At 40.3% G+C, this 27,669-nt stretch overlaps 2 protein-coding genes across 2 annotated transcripts in view; one reads left to right on the plus strand and one right to left on the minus strand.

Annotated features, from left to right (window-relative positions):
- The window catches only part of DNAI4 (dynein axonemal intermediate chain 4), a 98,211-nt gene extending 85,088 nt beyond the window's left edge, over positions 1-13,123 (plus strand). The window contains exons 18-20 of the mRNA XM_049775454.1: positions 11,416-11,603; positions 12,076-12,219; positions 13,086-13,123. Coding sequence (XP_049631411.1) covers positions 11,416-11,603; positions 12,076-12,219; positions 13,086-13,123 — 370 coding nt within the window. The remainder of the gene's footprint in view (positions 1-11,415; positions 11,604-12,075; positions 12,220-13,085) is intronic.
- A 2,727-nt stretch (positions 13,124-15,850) lies between these two features.
- The window catches only part of DYNLT5 (dynein light chain Tctex-type family member 5), a 37,109-nt gene continuing 25,290 nt past the window's right edge, over positions 15,851-27,669 (minus strand). Inside the window, exons 3-5 of the mRNA XM_049775455.1 lie at positions 26,757-26,848; positions 16,907-17,031; positions 15,851-16,054 (exon numbers count right to left, since the gene is read on the minus strand). Coding sequence (XP_049631412.1) covers positions 15,851-16,054; positions 16,907-17,031; positions 26,757-26,848 — 421 coding nt within the window. The remainder of the gene's footprint in view (positions 16,055-16,906; positions 17,032-26,756; positions 26,849-27,669) is intronic.

The raw sequence follows: 27,669 nt of genomic DNA on the forward strand, positions 1-27,669 counted from the left end.
TTAAATTGGAGCTTGGAAGTTTCTGAGGAAACCATGTGGTATCGAACTTGAACCTCAGACACAGGAAATTCTATCTCCTGGCTTGTACTGTGTAACTCCATGGCCTAAGGCACTTACCTAATTACTGTGCTTGGTTGGTTTTGGGCCACACCCAATGGTATCCTTCTGGCTCTATGTTCAGAGCTCACTCCTGGTGGTGCTTGGGGGACCATATGGAGTGCTGGGAATTGAAACTGGATTAGTCACATGCAAGGCAAGCATCTTATTCACTGTACATTCTCTCCACCATGATTTATTTACTTTTCTAAAATAAAGATTTAGAAACTATTATTTAGATGTGGGCATTCAAAAGAACGAAAGATTTGAAAAATGCACAAAGGAATATTTGAAACAACAAGATTTGAGATTGCACTAAGGTCACTTGAAGGAAATACTACTTACTAAAGCTGTTTACTATTTAGAGCAGCATGGAGACTTCTGATCAACTGTGGCCCACTTTTACTATGCCGTAGTTAATGAAGTTCATTTTGTGACATTACTAACTGACCATTTGGGCCATCTGCATAATTCAAAGAACTAGTATTTCCCAAATCATCAGTGCCAAATCATCCATATTCCAAAATTATGAATGGAAAAAGATCTACTCAAAGGGCAAAAGAAATATGTTTAACCACCTCAATGTTTAACCACCTCAATGTTTAACCAACTTTTCATGGGAAGAACATCCTGGCATTTCATTCATCTTTACCAGCAATGATAGACAAGTTTATATTGTTTTTACCTCTTATTTATGAATTTTTCTGTAAAATTAGGAAATAAGAAAAAAAAGAAAAGCTGGGGGCCAGGGACCAAGTGGTGTCAGGTGCATTGGTGGAGAAAAAAGGACAAAAACTAAATAGCCAAGCCAAAATCAATGACAATTGAATCAAGAGACCTAAACTTCAACAATCTAAACTTAAATGAGCCTGTTATACTGGCAGACCAGGAAGCAAATGGTGGTGGTATAGGATGTACTCTGGGGACACTGGTGGTGGGAATGACCCTGATTCACTGTATATCTGAAATTTTACTAAGAACGACTTTGTAGATCACATGGTTTCAATAATGATAATAAAAAAAAGACTGTAAAGTCAGGGCTGTAGTGATAGCACAGCAGGTATGGCATTTGCCTTGTACCCGGCTGACCTGAGTTTGATACATTCCATATGGTACCCCGAGCCTGTCAGGAGTAGTTTCTGAGTGCAGAGCCAGGAGTAACCCCTGAGCACAGCCATATGTGGCCCCAAATCAAAACTAAATACTGTAAAGACATTTGAAAAGACAATCTTCTTATTTTCCATCAGATGGAAGTTTTCTTCATGTATGTCAGCCAGAACTAAACACATCAGCAGATGATGTCTGAAGCCAAGTGGAGAAGTAAACAGTATTTGCAAAGACAGTTAAGCAAAATAAATAAATAAATAATACATTGTTCTGCCCATGCAATGTTGTTTTTTTTTTAAATAAAACAACAACATATTTTCTACAATAGATAGTTTATTTTTTGTTGGTTTTTGGGTTTGAGTCAGGTCATACACCTGGCTCTGCACTCAGATATTTGACCTTGTGGGAACCATCTGGGATGCCAGGAATGGAACCCTGATTGCCTGCATGCAAGACAAAAGCCTTATGAGCTGTATTATCTCTGGCCCCAGTAATTTATACAACAGACCACTTTAATGTGTGTTGAATTTACTATTTTAAACAAATATTTTAAAATGTCAGATTTTTGTTTGTGGATTCCTAAGTGCTATTCGGGAGACCAGGGGACTCCATTTGTGATTCTCAGCCAATCTGACTGGTGGCTGAAGGCAAGAGTCTGGGAATTCAGTGCTGTCAGGCCCTACAATGTTGAGGATTAGTTGAGCCACTAATTGAATCAGGATTGGCCACATTTCATTTTATTTTTTGGGTTTTAGGCTATACCTGGTGGTGCTCAGGTGCTACTCCTGGCTCTGTACTCAGAAATAGTTCCTAGCAGGCTCTAGGGACCATATGGGATGCTGGGGATCGGACCCGGGTCCGTTCCAGATCGGCCTCATGCAAGGCAAACGCCTACCACTGTGCTATCTCTCCAGCTTCAGATTGGCCATATTTCAAAGCAAATGCCTGAACCCCTGTTCTAGTTCTCCAGTCCCTAACTTTCTCAGTTTTAAGGTGAAATATGATAAATAATGATAAATTCAAACTATAATGTAAGCCAAGAGCTGAAGTTTTTTAATCATTTCCTCCCATTGTTCCTTCTGTTGATGCTGTTGTGGTGAGGGAGGGTTGAATACATGCTTGGTGGGGTGCTGGCATTTTGGGCTGTGGTGCCCACATATTTCATTATGATGCTCTGCAATATGGCACAGTAGATGATGGTACTCCCTGAGATGCCCAGAGCTGGCCCTTTGATCTGGTGCCCACATGCTCCTGGCTGCAGTGTGGCTGGAAATGCCTCCTAGAACCAGAGCTCCATCAGCAGAGTCTCCCAGAGTCAGCTCAGCTCAGGTTAGTAGAACTAGGTATTCAACTTGTGCTTGTAAAACAGGCACTTTTTCTACAGAGCCATCTCTTAGCCCCTGCTAAATTTTGCTTTTGTTTTTGAGCCACACCTGGTGGTGTCCAGGGCTTACTCCTGGCTCTCTGCTAATTTTTGAGTATCAAAGGGCTTCTGAGTTGAAAATGCTTGAAAATTGCCTTTTTATTTGAGATTCCAACCCGATATTCAAGTTTGTCATATTTGTCATTACGAAAGAAAAAAAACTGCTTGTATTACATATTTTCATACAATGACTGACATTCTTTCATTCCCATGTGGTAGTTTCTCAAGTCTGATTACTAGGGACAGCATTCTGCATATCTGGTAGGAAAAAGGTTTGAAGAAATTTTTTTCCAGTTTATTTTTTTTTGTCTTTGTTTGTTTGAGTGCTAAATAAATTAATAATCAAGAGGTACTCTGGGTTCTGTGCTCAAGAATTACTCATGGTGGTGCTCTGATGACCATATGTGATACCAAAGATTGACCTCAGGTCAGTGTGCAAGGGCAGTGTTCTATCCACTGTATTATCTCTTTGGTCCCTTTCAGCCTATTTTGAATTATTTTTATTTGTTTTCTACTTATTAGTAATGTTTAAATTTTGATTCAATTACATGTTTAGATGCAAATTGAGTACATAGAGAAACAAAGAAGTAACTGTGATCTAGTCTCTTCAATTACTTAAGCTCTGTTTTTAAGGGGAATATAACATTTGCATAAAGTTAGGAGACAAACAGTCCAAAGAATGATAGCATGAAACAAAAGTTCCATTCTCTTCTGTTTGGTCTAAAGTAATAGCATGACCATATTAGTAAGAGTCTCCTATATTTCCCTGCCAGGAACAAAGATCATATTTGGGCAGAAGTAACTCAATGAGTTGAGAATTCAGTGCATACTTTGAATGCAGGAGACCTGAGTTTGATCTCTGATTTTCTGAATACCATCAAGAATAATTCCCTGAGCTGGAACTATTCGATGAGCACTGCTAATTGTGGCTAAAAAAAAACCCAAAACAACAGTAAAGAACATACACAATATGTAATAAAACCTCAAGTAAAAAAATTCTCCATCCATCCATCCATCCATCCTTCCATCCTTCCATTCTTCCATCCATCCATCCATCCATCCATCCATCCATCCATCCATCCATCCATCCATCCATCCATCCATCCATCCATCCATCCATCCATCCACCCAACCATCCCTGTAACAGAGACTTTCTGATGCCCACTAAGCTTCTCTTTCTCTTGGGTAAATAGACTATATTTCTCAGTCTCTTTTGCAGTTATTGTCGTCATGTGACTGGGTCTAACTAATGAAATATGAGCTGTAGTGTTACAGGCACCCTCTGTGGCTCTCAGTAAAGAGAAATTTACCGAGGTAGGCTAAAACTCTTTTGCATAAAGTAGATTGGAGGAAGAGATTGGTGTCAGATTAAGGGAGGTTCGAGGGGTCTACAGAGTCATGTCTGTGGGGCTGGGATTGAGTGTGGGCTGTGCAATGCTGGGGATCAAACTTAAGGTCTGGTGCATGTAGGCAGGTACTTCATTCATTCCTTGGAACAATCTCCATGATCCACATTGGGCTTCTTGAATAATGATTTATTCTGGCTCAGTAATGAAATACACCACTTCCCAGAATGGTTTAAACAATCACCCTCAATCTAGTCTTTGTTTATATTTGATTATATTTTTCATAGCAACAAATCTACTATAATAAATTCTCTACATTCTCAACTGTACATGAGGTTATTACACTGTTTAAAATTTTGATTTAATAAAGGGAGCTGGAGAGATAGCACAGCTGTAGGGCATTTGCTTTGCATGCAGCTGGTGTAGGACAGATGGTAGTTCGAATCCTCTCATCTCATATGGGCCCCCATGCCTGCCAAGAGCAATTACTGAGCGCAGAGCCAGGAAACCATTTCAGTAAAGTAGTTTTTAGTCTTCGGTAGGTTTTAACTTCATTTAGGATATTTTACTAACAATATCTGATAATATCTGATTTTCCTTCATGATTTCTGGGTTTTCTGATTTTTTTTTTGTTGTTGTTTTTGGTCTATACATGACAGAGCTCAGGGGTTATTCCTGGCAGGCTTGGGAGACCAACTGGGATACCAGAGATTGAACCCGGGTGGATTGTATGCAAGGCAAACACACTTCCTATTGTGCTATTGTTCTGGCTCCTGGATTTCCTAATTTATTTCAGAAAATCTCTTATAAGGAGGTATTGTGTAAGAATTAAACTAAATTGTATTTAATAATTTTATTTTTATTTTTTGCAATTTTCCTTCCGCATCTTTGCACTCACGCTTAATCCATCATTAGAATTTATATTTGCCTGAAGTCTTTTTTCCCAAATGGATAGAAAATGTTTTCAATATCATCTATAAAGTAAATTGAATTTTTCCCATGAAAATGTCATGTCAATTTTAGTCACACATTTCATTATATTTGGAACTATTGTAAGTCCTTTAAATATTCCACTGGTCTATTTATTATAAATGAGTCCCATTTTTTAAAATTTTGTTTTGGAGTGACTTTCAGGGCTTACTCGTGGCTTTGTACTCAGGGATCACTCTTTGCAGGCTTGGGGACCATATTAAGTGCCTGAAATAGAATCTGGGTTGGCTGTAGGCAAGGCAAGTGCCTTATTTGCTGTACTATTGCTCCAGTTCCTTAAACTTATTTTTAATAGGGGTCAAATCCAGAACTGTTGGGAGATTTAATGTCACCCTCAGTGTTGCTCAATAAAGAGGTTCAGGCTTGGGGACCAGAGAAAATACAGTGGGTAGGATACTTATATGTGGCTGCCGGGTTCAATCCCTGGCATTTCATATAATCCCACAAATGTACCAGAAGTGATCTAGCGCTACTAGAGCTAGAATTAAGACCTGAACACAGTGGCAAGAAACAAAAAAACACAAATTCAAGCCTGAGGTTCAATGCATAGTTCTGGTGGTGGTTTGGGAACAATAGGATACAACAATAGGATCAAACTTAGGGTCTCACAGATATTAGTCATGCTTTCTTCCACTGAAGCCACAACCCATCACTTTCCATACCCCATTTTGACTTTAAATAGTAAAGTTCAAAAATTTAAAGTAAAATAAAAAATATTCAAGGTGAGTTTTAAGTAACTTTAAAGTAAAAATATATTGTCCAGCACTTTTTGGGATTTTGGGAGTGATGTGATTTTTTTTTTAATGGTGAGACATCATTCCAAATGAATTGCATAATCATTTTATCCTGTTTCCACAAAACCAAATTAATTCTACTATAGTCATGCGAATATAGGAAAACACTGTATTCTATAATACTAATACTTCTTACATAAAATGTGTCACTCTAATATAGTACTTTATTTCTTTTCATAAAATTTTATTTTTTAATTATGTAGATCTTGACCTTTTAGTTTACCACTGTGAATGAGAATTTTTCCCAATGTGTTCCTTTCTAAATGCTTGCTGAAGTGTGAAGTAAGAGAAATATCATTGTATCTGCCATCATTGGACACAAAATCTACTGTTTGCTTTACCTCCTTTATAAATAAATGCTATTCTTTCTACTTAGACGATTGGATTAGCTTAGCTGCCATAAAAATTACCACATACTGGGTGGTTAATCAACAAAGCTTTATTTTCTGCTAGTGCTGTGGGTAAAAAGTACCAAAGTAAAAGTTGGCAAGATCAAGGTTAATGTGCTCTCTTCCTGGCTTACAGAAGGCCACTCTCCTCCTGAGCCCCCAGTTGGCCTTTGCTAGGAGTGTTTGAAGGGGATAGGGCAGGGACAGTGTAGAGACAAGCAGAGAAACACAAAGACCACATAGCAGTCATGTTCTTTTTCTCTTTTCAGCAGATACCAAGTCTATAGATCTAGTTCTCACCCAAGTTACCTCCCTTAATCTAATAATCTTTTTCTCCAAATATTGTCACACTAGAGCTGAGAGTTCCACCCAAGAAATCAGAGGTAGTCACAGTTCAGTTTATAAACAGTTATCTTCTTTTTATCTCTTATGCCTTTGGCCTCAAAATTTGCTTTGTCTAAAATTAGTATCATTATTAACTTTTCTCTTATGTCTCTATTGGTTGACTATTATGGATCAAATTTGCAAAATCAATGGAACCTTCTTCTTGTCTTCTTCTTGTCTCAGTGTATTTTCAGTAAGTTTCCTAAAATCAAATGCAGTTTGCTTTAATTGTTAAGAAAATTCCCAATGAATGAGTTATCCCTGATATAGTTTATTCCATTCTCAATCATCTAGCCTTTGCTCACTGTGCTTGCATGGTGTCTTCTTCCTCTCCTGTGACTTAAGTATGACCACTGTGATTTTTTTCCTTTTTTAATTTTTTTTTGGGCCACACTGATGACACTCTCAGGGGTTACTTCTAGCTATGGCTCAGAAATCACTCCTGATTTGGGGGGGCCATATGGGATGCCAGAGATTGAACCCAGGTCTGTTCTGTGTCATCCACATGCAAGGCAAATGCTCTACCACTGTGCTATCGCTCTGGCCCTGATTTTTTATTTCTTGACTGTCACTTTCCACTATTGGGCATTAACATCCTGACCTCTCTCTTTCTGGTTTTTGGGTCACACTTAGCAGCAGTTATGCTTAGACCTGGCTCCAAACTTGGGGATCACTCCAGGGTTAAGGATATGTAAAATAAATATCTTAACTCCATCCCACTTCTTTGGCCCAGATTCTGAACTTCTCTTATTATTCCAATTCCCACTTGGCTGAAGAGAAAGTGAACTCCCAGTAGATAGAATGCTATCTACATTGTATCAGGGGAATATGAAAATATTTAGAAATATTTAGAAAGACAGAATATTAGAGTGAAGGGGCTGGAGCGGTGGTACAAAAGGTAAGGCTTCTGCCTTGAAGGCGCCAGCCTAGGAAGGATTGTGGTTCGATCCCCCAGCATCCCATATGGTTCCCTAAACCGGGAGCGATTTCTGAGTGCACAGCCAGGAGTAATCCTTGAGCAATACCGGATGTGGCCAAAAAACCCCACAATCAATCAATCAATCAGTCAATCTATCTATCTATCTATCATCTATCTATCTATCTATCTATCTATCTATCTATCTATCTATCTATCTATCTATTCATCCATCCATCTATCTATCATCAATCTATCTATATATGTGTGTATATTTATATTAGTGTGAAATGGGATTTATAAAAGGGAATTTTACTTCTTAAATGGTGGGAAAAGAAATTAAAAGAAGGGCCCGGAGAGATAGCACAGCGGTGTTTGCCTTGCAAGCTGCCGATCCAGGACCAAAGGTGGTTGGTTCGAATCCCGGTGTCCCATATGGTCCCCCGTGCCTGCCAGGAGCTATTTCTGAGCAGATAGCCAGGAGTAACCCCTGAGCAATGCCGGGTGTGGCCCAAAAACCAAAAAAAAAAAAAAAAAAAGAAATCAAAAGAAGAATAACTTCTCAAGAGAGGTGATAATTACGCCAATTAAATTTTTAGTTACATCAAATTTTGTCTGCCATTCTCACTTGAAGATCAACTTGTGATCTTGTGGCTGTTTGAATGTTGAAGCGGCAACGCTGACTAGTCATGACCTCAACCTTTGGGTCTATCAAACTGAAAATGTTGATTATCTGATTTTTGAGCATTAGTTATGTGTCAGAATACCTGTATCACTTCTTCGGGACCCAATTCCCTAGAGCAGTTCCTTAGAAAGCACCCATTTGTGGTTGTGAACAGGAATGGAAAAAAATTAAACCAAAGCAACCAAATTAGCTGTGTTGAAATAATATTCAGAGTTGTCTTAACATGGTAAGTTTTTATTATAGAATAAATTCTCTCTCTCCCTCTCTTTCTCTTTAGTGAGGGTCAAGGTGTGGTGTAATGCTGGTTACACCTGGTAGTACTTAAAGGTGATTCCTCGCTCTGTGTTCAGAAGTCACTGCTGGTGACATCCGAGTAACCATCTTTGGTACTAGGGATTCCATCTGATGCCAGCTACATGCAAGAAAATGCTCTTCCTACCATGTACTCTCACTTCAGTCCAAGAATAACATTTATTTTAAAAAGTTATGAAGATAGGGGCTGGAGGTGTGGCACAAGTGGTAGGGCGTTTGACTTGCATGCGCCTAACCTAGGATGGACCGTGGTTCGATCCCCCAGCATCCTATATGGTTCCCCCAATCCAGGAACAATTTTTGAGTGCATAGCCAGGAGTAACCTTTGAGTGTCGCCGGGAGTGGCCCAAAAACCAAAAAAAAAAAAAAAAAAAAAAAAAAAAATTTTCTGAAGATAATGCTCTTTTATGATCAACTCACAACACATAGCTTACTTGTCAGTAGTTGCACAATAAAAGAATGGGTCTTTAAATGTAATATTTCTCATCCAAATTTTAAGAGATGAATGTATTAAAAGATTCTTTATTATTACCTGAATTTTCTATCTTCCCAGCACTCCCCAGATGATTCTAGCTGGATAGTCTGCCCTTTGGAATAATTACAGGCTCCACTCTCCTCCTTATCTGGGGGCAGCAACACATTTTCTTCCTTGATCTTAAGTAGAGAGTGAAGTTTGGTGTTTTCCATACTGGTTGGACTGGTTTCTAGCTTTGTTGGGTAGAGAAATAGGCTGTGGGTGGGTGTAGAGACAGCAGTTTCAAGTTGTGTCCTGTACCAAAATTAGAAATACTTGTTTTTTATACTTCACCACAGTGAGGAGAGAAACTGAGTTTCCAGGAAACATTCATAAAATCCTGTACATATTTAAGACTCAACCATTTTTCTGGTTGCACAGGTTCTGAATTTGGGAACGTAGTCCATTCACCTAACCCTAAGCTAGAAAACAAACAAGAGGTAGTAAGAATGAACTTAAAAAGTAATGGAGAAAATGCTGAAGTGGAAAGAAAATCTTGGGCTAAAAGCAGAGCATATGAAAACCTAGCAAAGGTTAACAGAAAAACTAAATATTAGGGTAAAATGAGATTGACAGGCTCAAGGGATCAATGGGATCAAAGGGAACTTGAGGAGAAATAGTCTTTTAAAGGAAGCAGTTGAAAATGACTAAAACTCAGCCCTCTCCAAAAAGTAATTTAGGTTATTATTATATTATTACAGTGAGCAGCAATGTTTAAAATGTGCTCAGTACTTTAAGAATCAGGCTCTGTGGAACAACATGGGAGGTTGGGGAGTCACACACTGTGTATACTTTCTTTTCAAAATGTCAAATCATAATTGTGCTCACTTTCTTCCTCTGAGGAAACCAATGGTCACTTCACTCAAAGCCATGCTAGTAGGGCTGGAAACTAAAATGAAACAATTTCCTGTCAAATTAGGAGGTTTTTGTTTGTTTCTTTGGGCTACACCCAACAGTGCTCAGGGCTTACCCTGGCTCTGTGCTCAGCAATTACTCCTAGTGGGCTCCCAAAACCATATAGGATGCTGGGGATCGAACCTAACTTGGCCTTGTGTAAGGCATCCCAGATGGTCCCCCAAGCCAGGAGCAATTTCTGAGTGCATAGCCAGGAGACCTGAGAGTCTCAGGTGACCCTGAGAGTCACCAGGTGTGGCCCCAAAACAAACAAACAAACAAAAAAAAAAACAAAAAAATTCAGAGTAGGGGTGGAATGCAGCTGGAGAATGGTTTGGAGAATTTGGCCTGAGGACAACTTGTAAAATCAATGCATTTGGAGGGGTACAGGGGGAGCACTTGCTGGAGGTGAATGTTATAGCCATACAGTTAGACAGGGGCTATGCACCCCAAGAACTTGAGGAGCACAAACGCATGGTGAATTATCAATGAGTATTGAATATAAAAATTTCTTAAGATACCTTTTGAAGGCCAGAGAGATAGCTCAAGGGGCTCGAGTGTCTATATTCTATGAGGGAGCCCTGAGCTTAATTTCTGGCACTGCCTGGTCTCCTGAGCACCACAAAAATGAATATAAGCAAGGCTCAAACAAAAAAGATTCAACATTTCGGGATAATATTTATATAGATGAATCAATTAATATTTCCTAATCAGGAATGTGCTATTTTCTCAAATAGTAAGAGCTAAATCATCAACTGTTGCTTTTTATTTATTTTGGTTTTGAGGTCACATCTGGCAGTGCTCAGATTATTCCATTATTTCCATTTCTGTGCTTAGTGGGTCACTGATCATGGTCCAGGGGATCATGCAGTGCTAGGGATCAAGCCAGGGCTCCTGCATGCAAAACATGTGCCCCAATCCTTTGAGTTATCTCCCAAGTGTGCAACAGTTCCTCTTTCCAATCACTCCCCCAGTTGGAAAAATCCTTAACAGTTCTAAAAAATGAAGTGAAATCATGCTGAATTTCTCTGCACACAAAGTGTTGGACTCCATTGTCAGAATCTCATCTCATATATTTTCTTTGACATCTCTCTTTGATAGTGACAACAAACTGTTGGCCTTATGCTTCCATTCAAGGCATTGACATACTTTGGATTTTGTTTTAAGTGAAGAACAAAAGAAGAAAGACATCATTTAATTTTGGTTTTCAGGGAATGTTTCAGCATTGATTTGGGGGGAGGGTCTTCTGCGATTATTCCCAGAGTTAACTGAGCTTTCAGTAATTTGCTATTAGTACTGAGGATGTTTGCTGAAGCGGCCGCTGATGAATATTTCATGATGCAGGGGGAAGAAGGAAGCAGTCTGGATGGCTGCCAAGTCTCCATTTCTTGATCCATAACTCAGCCAGTCCCAGTTTTAATTTTTTTTTTTTGCAGCAGGATGGCCTGGGGCCATCTCCATCTATCTATTGTCCCATCCTTAACATAAATTCAATGTGTGTAAAATCAAACTTAGCTCCTTACTTCTCACACTATTCCTGCTGAATTCCTCATGCTTGCCAATAGGTCCATCAATCCAGTTGCTCACATTCAAACTCTTCAATGCCAACAGGAGGATCTACTCCCCAAGGAGTTGGCTCCTTGTCTGGCACCAAGTAGTCAGTGCCATGGAGACACCAGCATTCAATCCTCACTCAAATATTATCAGCGGAGTCACATCTTGTTTATTGCTTTTGAGATAGAGAAGCAAAAGGGTTGGATAGATAGTACATGCATGACAGACACACTTGTCTTGCATGTGGAAGACCCAAGTTTGCTCATTAAATCCCCCAAACCACATAAGGATCCCTGAGCACAGAGCCAGTAGTAAGTCCTGAGCACATTTAGGTGTGGCCTCTAAAGAAGTTAGTGGAGAATCTGAGGGGCTCAGGGATTGTTCATGTTCAGTGTTGTAAGGTAGACTTCTGTATTTGATAGTTTGATCACTCTCTTCTTTTAGGGATCACCTAGGTTTTAATTAATATAAGTACCTTTAAACTACATAAACCCTGCCTCTCAGGTAATTTACCTTTGTTCTTTTAACTCTGGCTAATATAAGTGGCAAGGAAACCAAGCTTAGTTTAGCTTGCTTGGCTTGGTAAAATCCAAGAGGCTGCTCAACCCCCTAGTCTTTATGTACCTTCTCCCATGATTACATCTATTTCTTGTGCAATGTCTCTGTGGCAGACCTCACCATCCCTGGGTGGGCACGAAGATGGCAAATACTGAGAACTGTCACCCTGGGAAAACAACCAAACCTCCACAGTGGAGTACGACTCTGTATTCCTGAGTTTAATCCTGATACTTCCCTTTTGATTCTTGGTGACACAAGTGTGTGATTCTGGACATGACAACACTAGGAGGAGGCTGGGTAGATTGTTCAAAGGGTGGATCATAAGCTTTGCAAGTGGGAACTCTAGGTTTGATCCCAGCCACTGCCTAGTCTGTGAGTACCTGAATAGTAGTCAAGAAGTACTAAATGTGTCCTGCATTCCTTCTGTCCCCCAACAGAAGACACACACACACACACACACACACACACACACACACACACACACGACAGGGGAATGCTGGGGAAGATGTAGTTTCATGAAGTTAGTCATTTACCGAAGGCCACTTAACTAGTTTCAGGGACAGCTGAGCTCAGATTTGAGACTGCAAAAAATCATCTACTGAAATGTCCACATTCCTTGTCCTGTACCTCTCAGTGTCTTCATTTCTTTCTCTTTGACATATCAGGGGCACTTGTCCCTGGACTGTCCCCTATGACCATTCTCACTTCCCACAGTGCCCTCTCTGATCTCAGCCTTACCTTACCTTCTGTCCCCCAGCACCTTTCTGCTCTTTAGGCATAGAGTGACCACTCCATGATGTGACCCAGAGTCACACCCCAATCCTGTGAGTCAAATGGGACAGGAACAATTCAGGCTTGAGATCCAAGTATTGACCCTTATCCAGATATTCCATGTCAATCTGTCTGCCATGGGTTCAGGACCTTTGCATGCGTTTCAGACTAAATTTATCCCTGTTCTCTGAACTCTGTGATATGATGAATTTCTACTTTTCTCCTGCACAGTCCGGAGTAAGTGCTACTCCTGTCATGAACTCTTCCTTGATTCCCTTAGGTACAGAGAGTCTGCGCTTGTTCTTATGATAGATATCCCAGTAATGTGCTTATATGTCCCTTTTTTTTTTAGCATCCCTACAGGATCCTCGTTCCTCTAAGGCTGATTAAACCATGTCACTACATACAATCTCTGGTTATGTGCATGATATAATCAACACATGGTATTCTTGCCTAATGTGGGAAGGCATCATGCTTTACTGTTGGGTGTGGGCAGAATAAGGGCCCCTATACTCACAAAGGAAATTCAAAATGAGCTAGAGAACAAGTGAGGGGCCAACAATGAGGATGATGAAGAAAGGGAGAGAAAGGGAGGAAAGAAATCCACAGAGAAGAAATTTTCCCGGAAGGTAAGACCCAATTTTATAGCTAAATGGTGAAGCTTAGTGGGAAAGGTTGTTGTCAGGGAAGGAAACTGAGGTTCCTGGGTGGAACAGGCCCAAACAGGTCTTCCAAGAATGATGACTCCAGTAAAACCTGTTAGGAAGGGGAAATTATCAGGAAGATTCAAGATGTTTCCATGTTTCATTTCTTACACTGGTACCTACTTGCTATAATTCATCACTGACCATATGTGTTCCAGTCCATGAAGCTGTGACAGCAACCTGCTTCCTTTTTGGCCTTTTTTCACTGCTTTCTGTTTCCTAATGCAGACTTGAGCAGATTGAAAGAAACTATATCATGGAGGAGAGTTAATCGGTCTTTTCTAAACAAAAATCTTTATATTGAACTTTTGACATACTAAAGCATTTTTTTTTCATCACGATTTTAACTCTATGCATCTATGTGTGCAGGTATCACCATCTCCATGATTAAATTTTTACAAAGTATACTTTTCATTCTGATTTGTTCATGCAAAGTTGTTACATGATTTCCCCTGTTATTGTTTCCAGACGGAAGAGGGCCACAGATGTGTAATAAAAATAGGAAACTCATTTACTTACTGTACTTACAATCTAAGCAGATTCATAGCTGGCCTATGGAGATGGATAAATATTGGTTGTGATAAATTAGTCCACTGACATTCCCACAAAAGCACTAACAGAAAAAAAATATAAATCAATGCATTTTTGGAAAAATCACCTTAAAATCTAGAAAAACAAATAAGAAAGAGGTATTTAAAAGTATATTTAAAGGGCCGGAGTAATAGCACAGTGGTGTTTTCCTTGCACGTGGCCAACCTAGGTCTAATCCCCAGAATCCCGTATGACCTCTCAAGTCTCCCAGGAATGGTTTCTGGGTGCAGAGTCAGGAATAAGTCCTGAACACTGCTGGGTGTGCCCCCCAAATCAAAACAAAACAAAAAAGTATATAAAAAGCCCTATGTTCTGGGGCCAGAGTGGTGGCACAGCGGTAGCACGTTTGCCTTGCACGTGGCTGGCCTAGGATAGACTATGGTTCGATCCCCCGGCGACCCATATGCTCTCCCATATAGAGCGATTTCTGAGCACATAGCCAGGAGTAACCCCTGAGCATCACTGGGTGTGCCCTCCCAATAAAAAAAGCCTACATTGTGTGTGTGTGTGTGTGTGTGTGTGTGTGTGTGTGTGTGTGTGTGTGTGTGTGTGTGTAGCAATAAGGAAGACATAGGTACATTTTTTTAAATGATAAAGCTCTGATTTTCCCCCATTGTTAAGTTCCTTTGGTATGAATGACCACCAATCACTTTTTCTTAGGAGAATGGCAGTTGCTAATTTTCTCCATATGTGTTCACTTTGTCTCTGACCTTGAACAAATGGCCTGTAGGCAACTCACTTCCTGTCCAAGAACAACGCCATGGAGTCATTTTCCATGCACACAAAGGGCTGAAAGCTCCATAAAAATAAACGGTCCATGGTACAAGATACATTAACCAGCAGAATAATAAGCAATTTCAGCCTGTAAATTTTAACATTCAGCCATTCAAACCTGCATTGGGTCACTTTCATATTAAATTCATTGGAACAAAATAGTAAATATACATGTTTTATTGGTTAAACTACCCAATCTGTATTTTGTGTAAAAGTTTGCTAGCCTAGGAAAACCTATTCCAAGGCACGTCAGGCAGTTCCATTTAAAAGTGGTGTCTCTTTCCAGTACATGATTTGATGTGTTACAGATACACTTACTACTAAGCATCATGTATATTTAATATTACAATGTCTACTTCAGTACCCTAAAAAGCCTTTGTTCTCTTTATAGTTCCCATTATTGAAAAGCCAACATTCAATTCTCCCACAATTTTGTAAAGTGTAGGCAGCCCACAAGAGCTTCTTGTTTTAGAGAACAGCCCCGCCGAGACAACGATAATTGTTATGAAATCATTCATTCTACCTCTGCAGTCTAACTGTCAGGTACCTGTAACTATAATTGCAGTTAATGAATGCAATTCAATTTATTAAGTGCAAAATGAAAACCAGTATTCCTCAATATGCAGCTCTGAGACGTATTAAATGTATCATTGTGTAGGCTGTGTTGAATAGTCTACGGTCATTATTGGTCAGAGGCTATTTTAAAAAAGCCGTTTCGTCATTCAAATACAATACAGAAATTTCTGACTCTAATGAAACAGTAATTAAAATGATTCATACAAAAAAAGTCATGCTTAATAAGAATCTCTGTCTATGGAAAATATTACAGCAGAATCAAGACTTTGTCCCTATTTTGGAAAATCAATATTCTTTCTTGGGCCATTCTCCTCTTCCCCAATTCTAGAGATATGAACAGTTCCCAAACCTCCAGTTGTTTGAGATATTAATGTTGTTTCATTCTCAGACATAGGCAGTGAAACTTCTGCGCAGAGAGAGAAAATGTATTCCCTGCTTCCAAAAAGTAAGAACGAGAGCTCTAATTTTTCAATCACTCAAAGTAAACGGCATAGACACTTGCAAGAGCAAAGAGAGAAGCATTTCTGAACACGTAAGATGAAAAAGTATCATTTTTAGGATCCCAGAGGCATCTGCTCCCAATGAGGATGCCCTGCTTCTTCAGCTGTCCAATGTGAACAAGCACAATTAGCTTATACCGAGGGATGTTCAAGTCCTTGATCCGGCCTTTAATAACCTAGAAACGAAAAAAAGAAAAAGAAAAAGAAAAAAGCAATGTTCTCACTTTGCCACATTGAAACTTGGTTCTGAATCTCTGTGTCATGAATAAAGTAGATAAACTGCAGGAAATAGCACAATGTATTGCTGAGATTATCTGCAGAGACTCCTAGCCTCGGGAGGAAGGACATTTAATGACCAAACTATAGCTAGCATCAGCAATAATAACTTTTTCTAAGTCACAAGAAAAATAATCTAGAAATGTGAAATGTAATTCAGAGTCCAGAACTGAATAGATTTATTAGTCTTTAAAAATATAAGTGAAGGTGGCTTCTCTTCAAAGAACATTGGCATTAAAGTTATACCATCAAGTTCGCCTCTAATTAAGGAAGCATAATCTGGAGTTTCCTGTACCTTGATTAATCATGAATGTTTATTAAATACTTTGATATAAACAAGACAGTACAGGAAACCTGAAAGAGTGCCAGCACTTTGGTTGATAAAAACAGAAATGTATTTAATCATTAAAAGGCCATAATATTATGGGTACTCAAGAGAAGCTGCCTCGCTCATTAAAATGCTATAACTAAACTACCTTTTACAGTAAATTAAACAATTAATTGGGAGTCTCTATATTGAAAATTAATTTTTCAAATTTCACTCAAATGTTACATATATGTTTCAGGCAGATTTTTTTTACACAGATACAGAGACATGCTTGCAAACTGGTTATGAACCAATCTATCTTCTCATAAAGTATCAATAAGCATTTTTACTACCACAGCAAATTAATTGCCTTCATCCAAGTTAGGGGGCTATGCATTAAATAAGTGTGGTTACAGTTAACATTTTAGGTAAACCATATTCATACCTCAGAAATGGTTTTAGTCATCTGTCGACAGAACTCTGGCTCATAATGCTCTTCTTCTAGAGAGTTAGTTAACACATCTTTCAAAAGATTCTTAACAACCACAGTAGGGAAAAGTCTGGCAGGGCCTGAAAAAAACAGATAAAATTCCTTCCTAAGAAGTAATTTCGAATTCTCTCTGCTCACCCAGAGGCTAATCAGGAGTTCTGAAATATGGAGAGACGTTTTGTCTTTTGGGAGAGAACTTCTCTTTAAGGAGAAAAGTATTTTTCTAATGAGGTTTCCTGTCAAATTCTGGGGCAGAGAAGACAAAAGACCATTGGCGTTCGACTTTGAAAGAATCCCCTTTCTCATCCTTTACTATTAATGACTTAACTTCAAAGTTTCCACATCCTTCATAGCAACTCACCCAGTTCTTAAATTCTGATCTCCCTTCCCCCCTCCCCCAATCGCTTATCCCACGACTTCAACTTGGAGAAGCTGCTTTCAATTCCAGTTGGATAGTCCCCACAAAAAAGTGTGAGGTCGGGCCTCTTGTGAACCTGTTGGTAGCCTCTTAACCATCACCACAGTTTCCTGTCAGCCTGCTGTTTCAGGTTCAGGCATTTCCGGATTTCAAAGGCTTGTTGGTATTTGCATTTGCTCTTAACACTTATTAAATCAAGATTCCCCTCTCTCCCAGCTCAAATGTGTCCTCTCTAAATCTTCCTTCTCTCCTCAGGTAAGAAAGGATTCTTCCCTGTACTCCTGAGGCATTGATTCTCACAATTATCCTTTTCTTCCTGATAAAGGTTGACATTCTCCTCCCCCAGCCCCATAGTGAAACGGTGAACAAGACCAGACTGTCCTCTAGACCCCAATACAATGCTCAAGGCATAAGAAACATTTCACTTATGATTTTAGAATTCAAACAGAGGTAAGCATTTAATAGATAATCATCAGGGTAGAGATAATGGCTATGTCTATCATACGTATTTACATTTATTACCCGATAGAAACTTCCAATAAATCTCTAAGGTGCATGTTCTGGTTATCTCTATTTCACAGATGGAAACAGAAACATTACCACTGCTTAAGTAGCAAGAATCACATGGTGGCAGGAGCTGAGATCCGTCCCCAGGTTGACCTAGAGTTTATAATCTTTTAAAAATTATTAATATATATATTTAGATTTAGACACTATGATTTACAATACTGCTAATGGTAGTGTTTCATGCCTACAATGTTTCAACACTACATGCCCCCACCATTGTCTTAGTGTTGTCCCCCACTCCATCCCTTTCTCTGGAGAGCTCAGTTATAGAGCATTTCTCTTGTCAGTTCTGTTGCCTTTGAGCCTCTGTTTCCTTATTATTCTTAACAATATTATTTGTTATTTTCTTATTATTTTTCTCTTATACTATATAAGAAAAAAATCATTCTGTATCTCTCCTTCTCCTGGCTAACTTCACTTAGCCCGATACACTCCAGATCTATCTAGGAAGCAGAAAATTATTGATTTCTTCTTTTCTTATAGCTAAATAATATGCACCATAGTTTCTTTTTTCTTAGTGAAGTTAAAACCATTTTATTTAAAGAAACTTCAGGAAATATGAGGTGAGATAAAGGGAAAGAGATACGTGTTCAAGAGGGAACATAGGCTTCTTCAGAGCAGAAAAAGCCTATATAACACATATTTTTTTATCCAGGCATATGTTTTTGGACATTTGGGCTATTTCCAGATTTAGGCTTTTGTGAACAGTGCTGCAATAAACACAGCAGCACACAAGTCTTTTTGGAATAGAGTTTATGGGCCCTTGGGGTTGATGCCCTGAAGTGGGATTATTGGGTCATGGAAACTCAATTCTTAGTTTTTGGAGAAGTATTCATATTTTTTTTCCCTAATGATGTTGAGCTAGTTAACAGTTTCACCAGTTCTCTTCACATACATGCCAATATATTGTATTCTTTTTTTGTTTTTGGGCCACACCCAGCGGTGCTCAGGGGTTACTCCTAGCTATCTGCTCAGAAATAGCTCCTGGCAGGCACGGGGGACCATATGGGACACCGGGATTCGAACCAACCACCTTTGGTTCTGGATCGGCTGCTTGCAAGGCAAACACCGCTGTGCTATCTCTCCGTGCCCTATATTGTATTCTTAATCCTATTGGTCTTTCTTTATTTGGGGGGGGGGGGAATTACACCCAGCAGCGCTCAGGGATAACTCCTGGCTTTATGCTCAGAAATTGCTCCCGACAGGCTCGGGGGACCATATGGGATGCCAGGATTCGAACCACTGTCCTTCTGCATGCAAGGCAAATGGCCTACCTCCATTCTATCTCTCTGGCCCTCCCTATTGGTCTTTCTTTAGAGCAGAAATATCAGATAAACCAGAAGTTGCTTCACATAGGTGCTTTATCACGAGCCATCCCTCAGGCACCTCAGCTGCCCAGTCTTTTTCTTACATCCCAGGAATCTTCCCTGAGCCTCCTAGGAGTCTTCTCATCTTTCCAGTCACATGCCAATGCCCATGCCCATTCCCAGCAACACTCAGTTTTGAAACTTGACCTACAAAAGGCTCAGTCATTATTTGCCAAACTGATGTGGATGAAATCACGATTTATAGCCAATTCTATTTTAATCACCACCAGTATCTTCTAAGTATTTCTTTTTATGACTGAATCAGTCAGGGTCTAGGGAGACATATGGTAGACTTAAGTTAGAATAATTCCAAGAAGACCCAAATCAGAAAACTTCAGAAGAAATGGATGTAGGAAATTGGGAATAATTTCAGCTAGTGAAAGCCAGAATGTCACCCCACAGAACAACCTTGGCTTTAGGAATCAGAGAAGGGAACCAACACTGATCCCTGAAAGTCCTGTTGATGAGTCTAAGGAGCCTGAAATGAACCCAAGGGCAGGCACAAGGGAGAATATATCCCAGTTAACTCCCTCTACCCTTCTTCTTACTGATATTCTGATTGGTTGGACAGTACCACCGGAAGCACTGGCCCAGCCTGCAACTGACATGGGTCAGCCTCCTGTTGCTACATAACTGAGTCTTTTTATTTGATTATACAGTAATCATTCCATTGAATTAAATCAGGATGAGGAAGGAACGGAAAAGCCAAGACAGCTGGTACAGTGCATGTGAGTCCACAACGAGTGATGAGTGCAGTTAGAGAAATAACTACATTGAGAACTATCATAGCAATGTGAATGAATAAGGGAAGTGGAAAGCCTGTCTAGAGTACAGGCAGGGGTGGGGTGGGGAGGAGGGAGACTTGGGACATTGGTGATGGGAATGTTGCACTGGTGAAGGGGGGTGTTCTTTACATGACTGAAACTCAACTACAATCATGTTTGTAATCAAGATGTTTAAATAAAGATATTAAATAAAAAAGAATGCATGTGAGTGTTCATTTATACTTCTAGACAGCTGGAGGAATCTTTGCTCTACAAAAGTTTCCTTTAAAATTTTTACACCAGGCCCGGAGAGATAGCACAGCGGCATTTGCCTTGCAAGCAGCCGATCCAGGACCGAAGGTAGTTGGTTCGAATCCCGGTGTCCCATATGGTCCCCCGTGCCTGCCAGGAGCTATTTCTGAGCAGTCAGCCAGGAGTAACCTGAGCACCGCCAGGTGTGGCCCAAAAACAAACAAACAAACGAAAAAAAAAATTCTACACCTATGGACCAGTACCTGTCCTGCAAATCCCTCCATAGATGGATGAATAATTATAACCAAGGTAACAGACCTTTAGTTTCCTCCCTCCCTCCCTCCCTCCCTCCCTCCCTCCCTCCCTCCCTCCCTCCCTTCCTTCCTTCCTTCCTTCCTTCCTTCCTTCCTTCCTTCCTTCCTTCCTTCCTTCCTTCCTTCCTTCCTTCCTTCCTTCCTTCCTCCCTCCCTCCCTCCCTCCCTCCCTTCCTCCCTCTCTCCCTCCTTCCCTTTGCTCAGGGGTTACTTCTGACTCTGCAGGAGTTCATAAGTTCAGTCAGAATTAAACCCAGGTCAGCTGCATTCAAGGCAACTGTGCTACAGCAGTAATATCTCTCCAGCTCCCAAGATCTGTGGTTGTCAACCTTTCTATTTCTGCACAATGAAACTTGTCTGTGGTCCAAGGGTTGAAGATTGAAGCTCTATTGGTCAGTACAAGCAATTACATAGGAAGGGTTGGCTCTTGTTCTTGCTTCTTGGAGCTAGAGATAGGGTCCCAGATCCTGGAGGAAAGAGCCCAGGTAGGTACTCAAGCAGCAGCCAGCAGCCTCCTGTACAGCTGTTGTGTGATTTTCACTACACACTTCCTGAAATGAGGCTATGTTTGCAGATGATTTTCTCCCTTCTATTTAAAAATTAAAAACATGATACTACCTAAGTCAACTGCAGAAAATAGATTCTGCCTTTAGACAAATGTCTCTCTCTTTTCACTTGCGTATATCAGGAATGCTCATGTATACCCTGCATGCACATATTTATTCATGCACACACATATTCTACCATACATGTTGGCTGTGTGGTACAGTGACTGTTTTCTCCAGGAAACAGCCAATTTCTTCAAGATTGAGATTCTCTTTCTGCAACTTACTCCTAGACACTGGTCTTTTCATGGGGGTCTTTTTCTTGGAAGGGGAATGGCTTTGGGTCACACCTGGTGGTACTTGAGGGCTACTTAACTCTGTGCAAAAGCCTTACCCTGTAAATCTCTCCAGCCCTCCATGGGCTCCTTTGGCAGCCACCACCACATCCTTTGTGCCTGAGCCAAGGTCGAGGCTGATGGGCTCAGGAGTGGCATTTGGTCCAAGCCAAGCCAATTAGAGCCTTTTTCCCCTTCCTTTTCTTTTCCCCTTTCTCTTCCCTTCTCTTCTTTTCTTCTTTTCTCTCTCCTTTCCTCCCTTCTTCCCTCCCTTCTCCTCCTCACCAGCTTTCTCTCTTCTTTTTCACATGTGTGAGCCCCTAAACAGTTCTGGGACCACATGGTATTGAAGGTTGTTACTTACCACCTTCACATAGCAGTAATGCACTCCAGTCCTATCTTCCAGGCCTTATCTATTTCAATCTGAATCTTGGGGAGGGGAAAATCAGTCTTTTGGGGATAAAATAGTACAGGGGTTAAGAGTCCTGCCTTGCATGCAGCAAACTCTAGTTCTGTACTCAGCACCACATAGGGATCCCTTAGGATTGTGGATGTAAGACTGTAGAAATTATTTTCTTGCACTAGGAGAAGGTAGAACATGTACTGGGAGGAAGCAGAACACAAAGAGTGGAGCTTCCCCCATTACTGTTAGGTATTGAATCTTGGCACCGCTGGAGTCCTTCTGTCCAGGAATTCCTGCTGTACTAGTATAGTAGCCTTTCTGTATTTGGCTAGTGTTTTTCTTGGGGGAATAATACTTCCAAGTATTATTCAAGGAACCTGAGGGCCAGTAGTCCTAGTGATTCATGGCCAACTATTCAGTGTTTGGGCAGAGGAAGTGTGGGCATCTGCTGCTTGGACATCTGATGCCAGGGCTCACCTGGAGGGGCTTGAAGGACCATGTGACTTCTTCCAAACTGGCCACTTCCCAATTTCTCACCAGCTTCATTTGGCCTTGTATTTCTGTTTTCTAAAGACCTCATTAATCAGATTCTATTCTGAAAATATTTGAGAAATGGTCACAAGCTTTTTTTTTTTTTTTCAGTACTTGTTTCTGTCTGGTCATTTTTCTCCAGTCAGAATCTGCCAATGCCTTGTTTGGGTTGGGCTGCAGAGGCAAAGAGAGGGCCAGGGGCTGGCATTTGATCTCCAAAACAAGCTCCTGAAGTTCACTTACTCTCAGAGCCAACTACTGCCTATGCTCAAACATTTCCTTTTTTTTTTTTTTTTTTTCAGAACAAAAATGGTTTAGGAGAGAAAAAAAATCTAGGAAAAATAAAGAAGAAAAAACTTATTCAGAGAAACCAGATTGAAGAAAGAAATTTTAAAGAGCTGGTATTTAGGACTGGAGAGATGGCTTAAAGGCCGACATTGTATGCCTGGCATGCTTGAGGCCCTGGGTTCAGTCCCTGACATATATGCTGTCTCCATATCTCCTCCCAGGTTTTCCCTGCCCTTAGTACTGCCAGGAATACCTTGCAGCTCCTGGCACCAAGGAAGTTGAAAGCACTGTATTACCACCGGGATAGACACTGCTTCGGAAGCTCCAGAGCTCAGAATCTGGTTAATCAATAGATATACGTTTCAACCATGACAATAAAAAAACACATACTGGCTTTTGCTAGAATTAAATGGGGCAACATTTAAAATGCTTAGAACCGTGTCAGCCATGCACAAATACACTCACTAAATACTTGTTTGTGTTGTTGATTGAGTGTTGTGTTTTTGTTGCTACCTCACATTGAGAGAGGGGAAGAGAATTAATTTGCTGAGAGGACAGCAAAGTAGGAGAGTGCAGAGATATGGAGGCAGTCTGGCTCTTCCACATTGGGAAGGATTTCCTGGGGCAGGAAGGTCAGTGCTGAGAGATGGTTGGATTTTCCCTACAAAGGAGCTGGCACTAGAGTGAATACAGTGGGCAAGGCACTTACCTTGCAAGTGGCTGACCTGGATATGATCCTGGGCATTCAGAGCACAGACAAAAGAGATCCCTGAACAGCTAGGTATGAGCCCTGAGTACTCCTGGGTGTGGCCTCAAGACAAAGACAAACAAAAAGAGCATCTAATGGAAAGATCTGAGCCTCTCAGGGAAACTGATCAAAACTGATGTTTTTGTGCGACTTTTTTCACATTTAGTGGGGAAGACTTTTGGCTTTACCCTTAACAGGATGTGAAGTTGTGATGGCAAAGATGGCAGCTGAAGCTCGTGGCTGCCATGCTACTCAGAGGTTTTTTTTTTTGTTGTTGTTGTTTTTTTTTTTTTTTTTAGAGAATTTGATTCCTCTGTAGCTATAGCTCCAGAGAGAAGGAAATTGTGTGGAGAACTCATGTTTTAATGAATAGGAAGTACAACTGAAAGTCATAGAAAGCTTTTATTTTAGTGCTTGATGATAAAGTCCTGAAGCTAGTGACTTGAAGATTCATTTGTACAATGAACAGAGAAACAAGTCAAAGACACGATGCCTTTGGTGTTGTCTCCTGGGATCTTTGTGACATGTGGACTCATCCCTAATTATAGATGAAAAAAATTGAGATGCAAGGATGCTAACTAGCTTGGCCACACATCATTTATTCAACATCTGTCAAACTAGTATTAGAATTCAGATGCATCAGATCTATCCTGGGGCCTAACATGCTCAGGTTTCAGTAGTGAGAATGTAAATGGTGCTTGACTTGGAACCAAACCTTCCTAGTATTTCTCTTTCATTCCCTTCTTTCTTCTCTACAGAGTCTTGTCATGGTGGCTGCCATTACTCAAAGGGTAGTCAAACATGCTCAACATTTAAAATGTGTCAGAATAATGCAAATGTTATTGAACAGAATGTAAAGAATGAATTAAACCTGATTGTGCTGCTGATGGCCTGATTCCTGCCCCTACCACTTATTCTTCTTGCCAACATTGTGTAGAGAAATTTTACCAGAGGTGCATAGAAAGTCTTTTAGATGTAAAATAAGCCCAGAAAAAAGTACAAGTAGAAATAGGGGTTTTTTTTTAGATTGAGGAATAGTAAGATAGTTAGCTGATCTGTCAAGTGTAAAATATTTTAATCATAAAGACAAAATTCAGATAATAAGTGTTTTGTTGGAAAACACTATATCCACAGTAGGAGCTCCTAAAATTATTTATTTCAGTTTTTGGGATACACCCAGATATGCTCAGGTTCTATGCTCAGGGATTACTCATGACAGAGCTCATATAGTATGGATTCGGGGTTAGTTGCATACAAGGCAGGTGCCCTAACCACTGTACTATATTTCAGGCACTCCCCGCTTTGTTTGTTTTAGGGCCATACCTAGCCATGTTCAAGAGTTCCCTTGACTCTGGGATCAGGGGGATCATCTGGGTGTCTGGGATTGAACCCAGGTTAATCATGTACAAGTCAAGCACCTTATCACCTGCATTATTACTTTGGCCACTATAAGGTGAAAGCTTTAACTCCTTCATATCTTGCCAATTCAGAGGTTTCCTATTTTAACTCATATCTCTTATGGAAATATGACACAAACCCTTTAGGTGTGTGGAGCACAAAGTTTTGGGATATGCCTAGCTATGCTCAGGGCTTACTCCTAGTTCTATACTCAAGTATTACTTACTCATGACTGAGCTCAAATAGGATGCCTGAGAAGGAATCTGGATTAGTGGTATGCAAGGCAGGTGCCCTGCCCACTGTGCTATCTTTTAGGTACTCTCCTTTTATTTTTATTTTACTTTAGGGCGATGTTCAAGAGTTCTCTTGATTCTGTGCTCAGGGAATCACTCTTGGTTACCAATACTCCCAATGGCCAGTTACCAATGGCCAGTCTCTGTCACAAATTGGGAAAAGCAGACTTAAGCCGTACTGGCCTCACTGGGACATCTTAGATCATGGACTTAGAAGAGCTCAAGTGATGACATTAGGATGTGGTTTGGTCAGGCTCAGACTTCATGCGGCAGCCTAATGGCAGAAGCTACCACAACCCCTTCAATTTTTCATGGGTCAAGGCCCCATCAAGGCATTTTTCTGAATGAACTCTTAAAACTTCCAGGGCTTGGCCAATGTCAGGATTATGATACTTTCCAGCATCTGACCCCATCAAAGCTTTGAGGCTTGTATCAATTTGAGCAAAATATGATGGGCCTAAGGCAATCTCTGAGGGTGAACCTGGGACTTTCACAAGGAAAACTGAGAAATATTAAGAGCCAGAAAGGGCAGGAAGATTACTTGTTTGCTTCGGGCACTGAAAATATCAGCAATTTTGCCTCTTATGGAGCCTTGTGTTTTAGAGAGTCTTGGGAATTAGTGTAGAAAACTGGTTACAAGACCCTATGGGAAGGCACTGATGCTCTATAATTTTCTTGGGGTAAACTGGCCACAGATGGAACAGCTCTGTGGAACCCATAGAGTCTTCTTTTGGTCATTGGCAAGTCTCAGTGGAGTTTCCAGATAGCAGTAATTATATGTGGATTTTGATAATAGCAGGCAGGCATGAACTTAGTGAAAACAAGTGGGTCTAGGAGGAAGCATGAGTGAGAAAAGATATTCGCTGTGGACTCTGCCTGGAAGTACAGGGGCAGGTGCAAAGATCTTTGTTTTCAACGACCCAAAACCTCAGTGGGAAGGGATAAACATCTCTATCAACTAGGGACCAGCCTGGAAGGCTTTCTTCCTCCATTTAGCAACAACATTGGCTGGTTTTCTTTGATAACATTTTAGCACCCTTATCTATTATTTAATTCATGTGCATAGAAAAATAACTTACAAGATAACCCAGAAATAGCTAATAAATTTCTTCACTCAGCAATACCCAGTGCACATTAGTGTTGCCCTGTTCATGGCTTAGCATTGGACAAATATTCGATAAAGAAGAGGAGGCAGAGGGTGCTGGCTTCACTTAGCAGGGGAAGTAATTGAAGCAATATCAAACAATTCAGGGGCTGAAGCAGTGGCGCAATAGTAGGGCATTTGCTTTGCACACTGCTGACCTAGGACACACCCCGGTTCGATCCCCCAGTGTCCTATAATGTCCCCCAAGCCAGGAGCGATTTCTGAGCACATAGCCAGGAGTAACCCCTGAGTATCACCAGGTGTGACCCAAAAACCAAAAAACCAAAACAACAAAACAAAACAAACCTTGTGAAAAAAACCAACTCAATTCACCAAGGTTCATTCAACTGGTGCTACCATTTAAGATAACATCAGATATTTGATATTATTTTAAGTTGACGAGCACAAAGCTAGAAGGGGAATAATAAAGTAACACACCCAACTGATAGGTATTTTCCATCTTAATTGGAAGGTGGGAGACATCACTGCGCTGACTAGATTCATCTGGATGAGACGCATCATTCATGGAGCTGAAAAGAAGAGGAAATATATAATTCAGTCAAAATGCCACATTGCACTCTGTGAAAAAATCTTCCAAGAGTCAAGTTTACTTTAAAGGAAGTGTCAAATAAGCCCCATCCAAACCTCCGAGGGACATAATTCAAGTTGAGAATATTTTAGAGGTGGAAACTTTAAGAAATAGAGAGTACGCAAGGGAAATAACTTGAAAGTTGGTCTCAATGTTCAAAGTGGCGAAAACCCAGTGCAATGCCAAAGTATCTGAGAGTCTGGAAAGGATGTCTTGATTCAGTGGTTCATGCATCGGGTAAGCAGAGCATGGACCTCAAAAGCCATGGACAGTTGCATCCCTGTTCTAGATAGCCAGGCTCTCTTTCAAATGAACTATGATCACAAAAGAGACTAGGGATTTGGAAGGGCACATAAAATATGAAGAAATGACTGTCTATTCATGGAATATTAAAGCTTTCTGTTATAAAGATATCACAAAATCTCCTTAGTAGAAAAAAAAAAAAAGAACCAGAAATTTATCAGCATGGCAAAAGGAACCAAAATTGACCCCAAAATTGTAACTCAGTAAACATCATCCACACTTTTAAACTTTAAGAAGGGTTTTGCTTGTTTACCAAGGTAACATGAGCAAGTCCAGGTGCCAAACAGGAGACCCAAACAAGCAGGAGACTTTAAATCCTTTCAGTGCTATACTTAGTTCAACTTAATTTAGAGAAAATTTACCATCATAAAGGCAGCCTCAGAGCACATCACCTCTCATTCTCCCCACCTGTGAAAGTGGAGGTTAAGACAGATGTTGTTTCAAAGGAAATGAGATATT

Source organism: Suncus etruscus, chromosome 6, assembly GCF_024139225.1.
Source record: "Suncus etruscus isolate mSunEtr1 chromosome 6, mSunEtr1.pri.cur, whole genome shotgun sequence".
Taxonomy (NCBI): Eukaryota; Metazoa; Chordata; class Mammalia; order Eulipotyphla; family Soricidae; genus Suncus; species Suncus etruscus.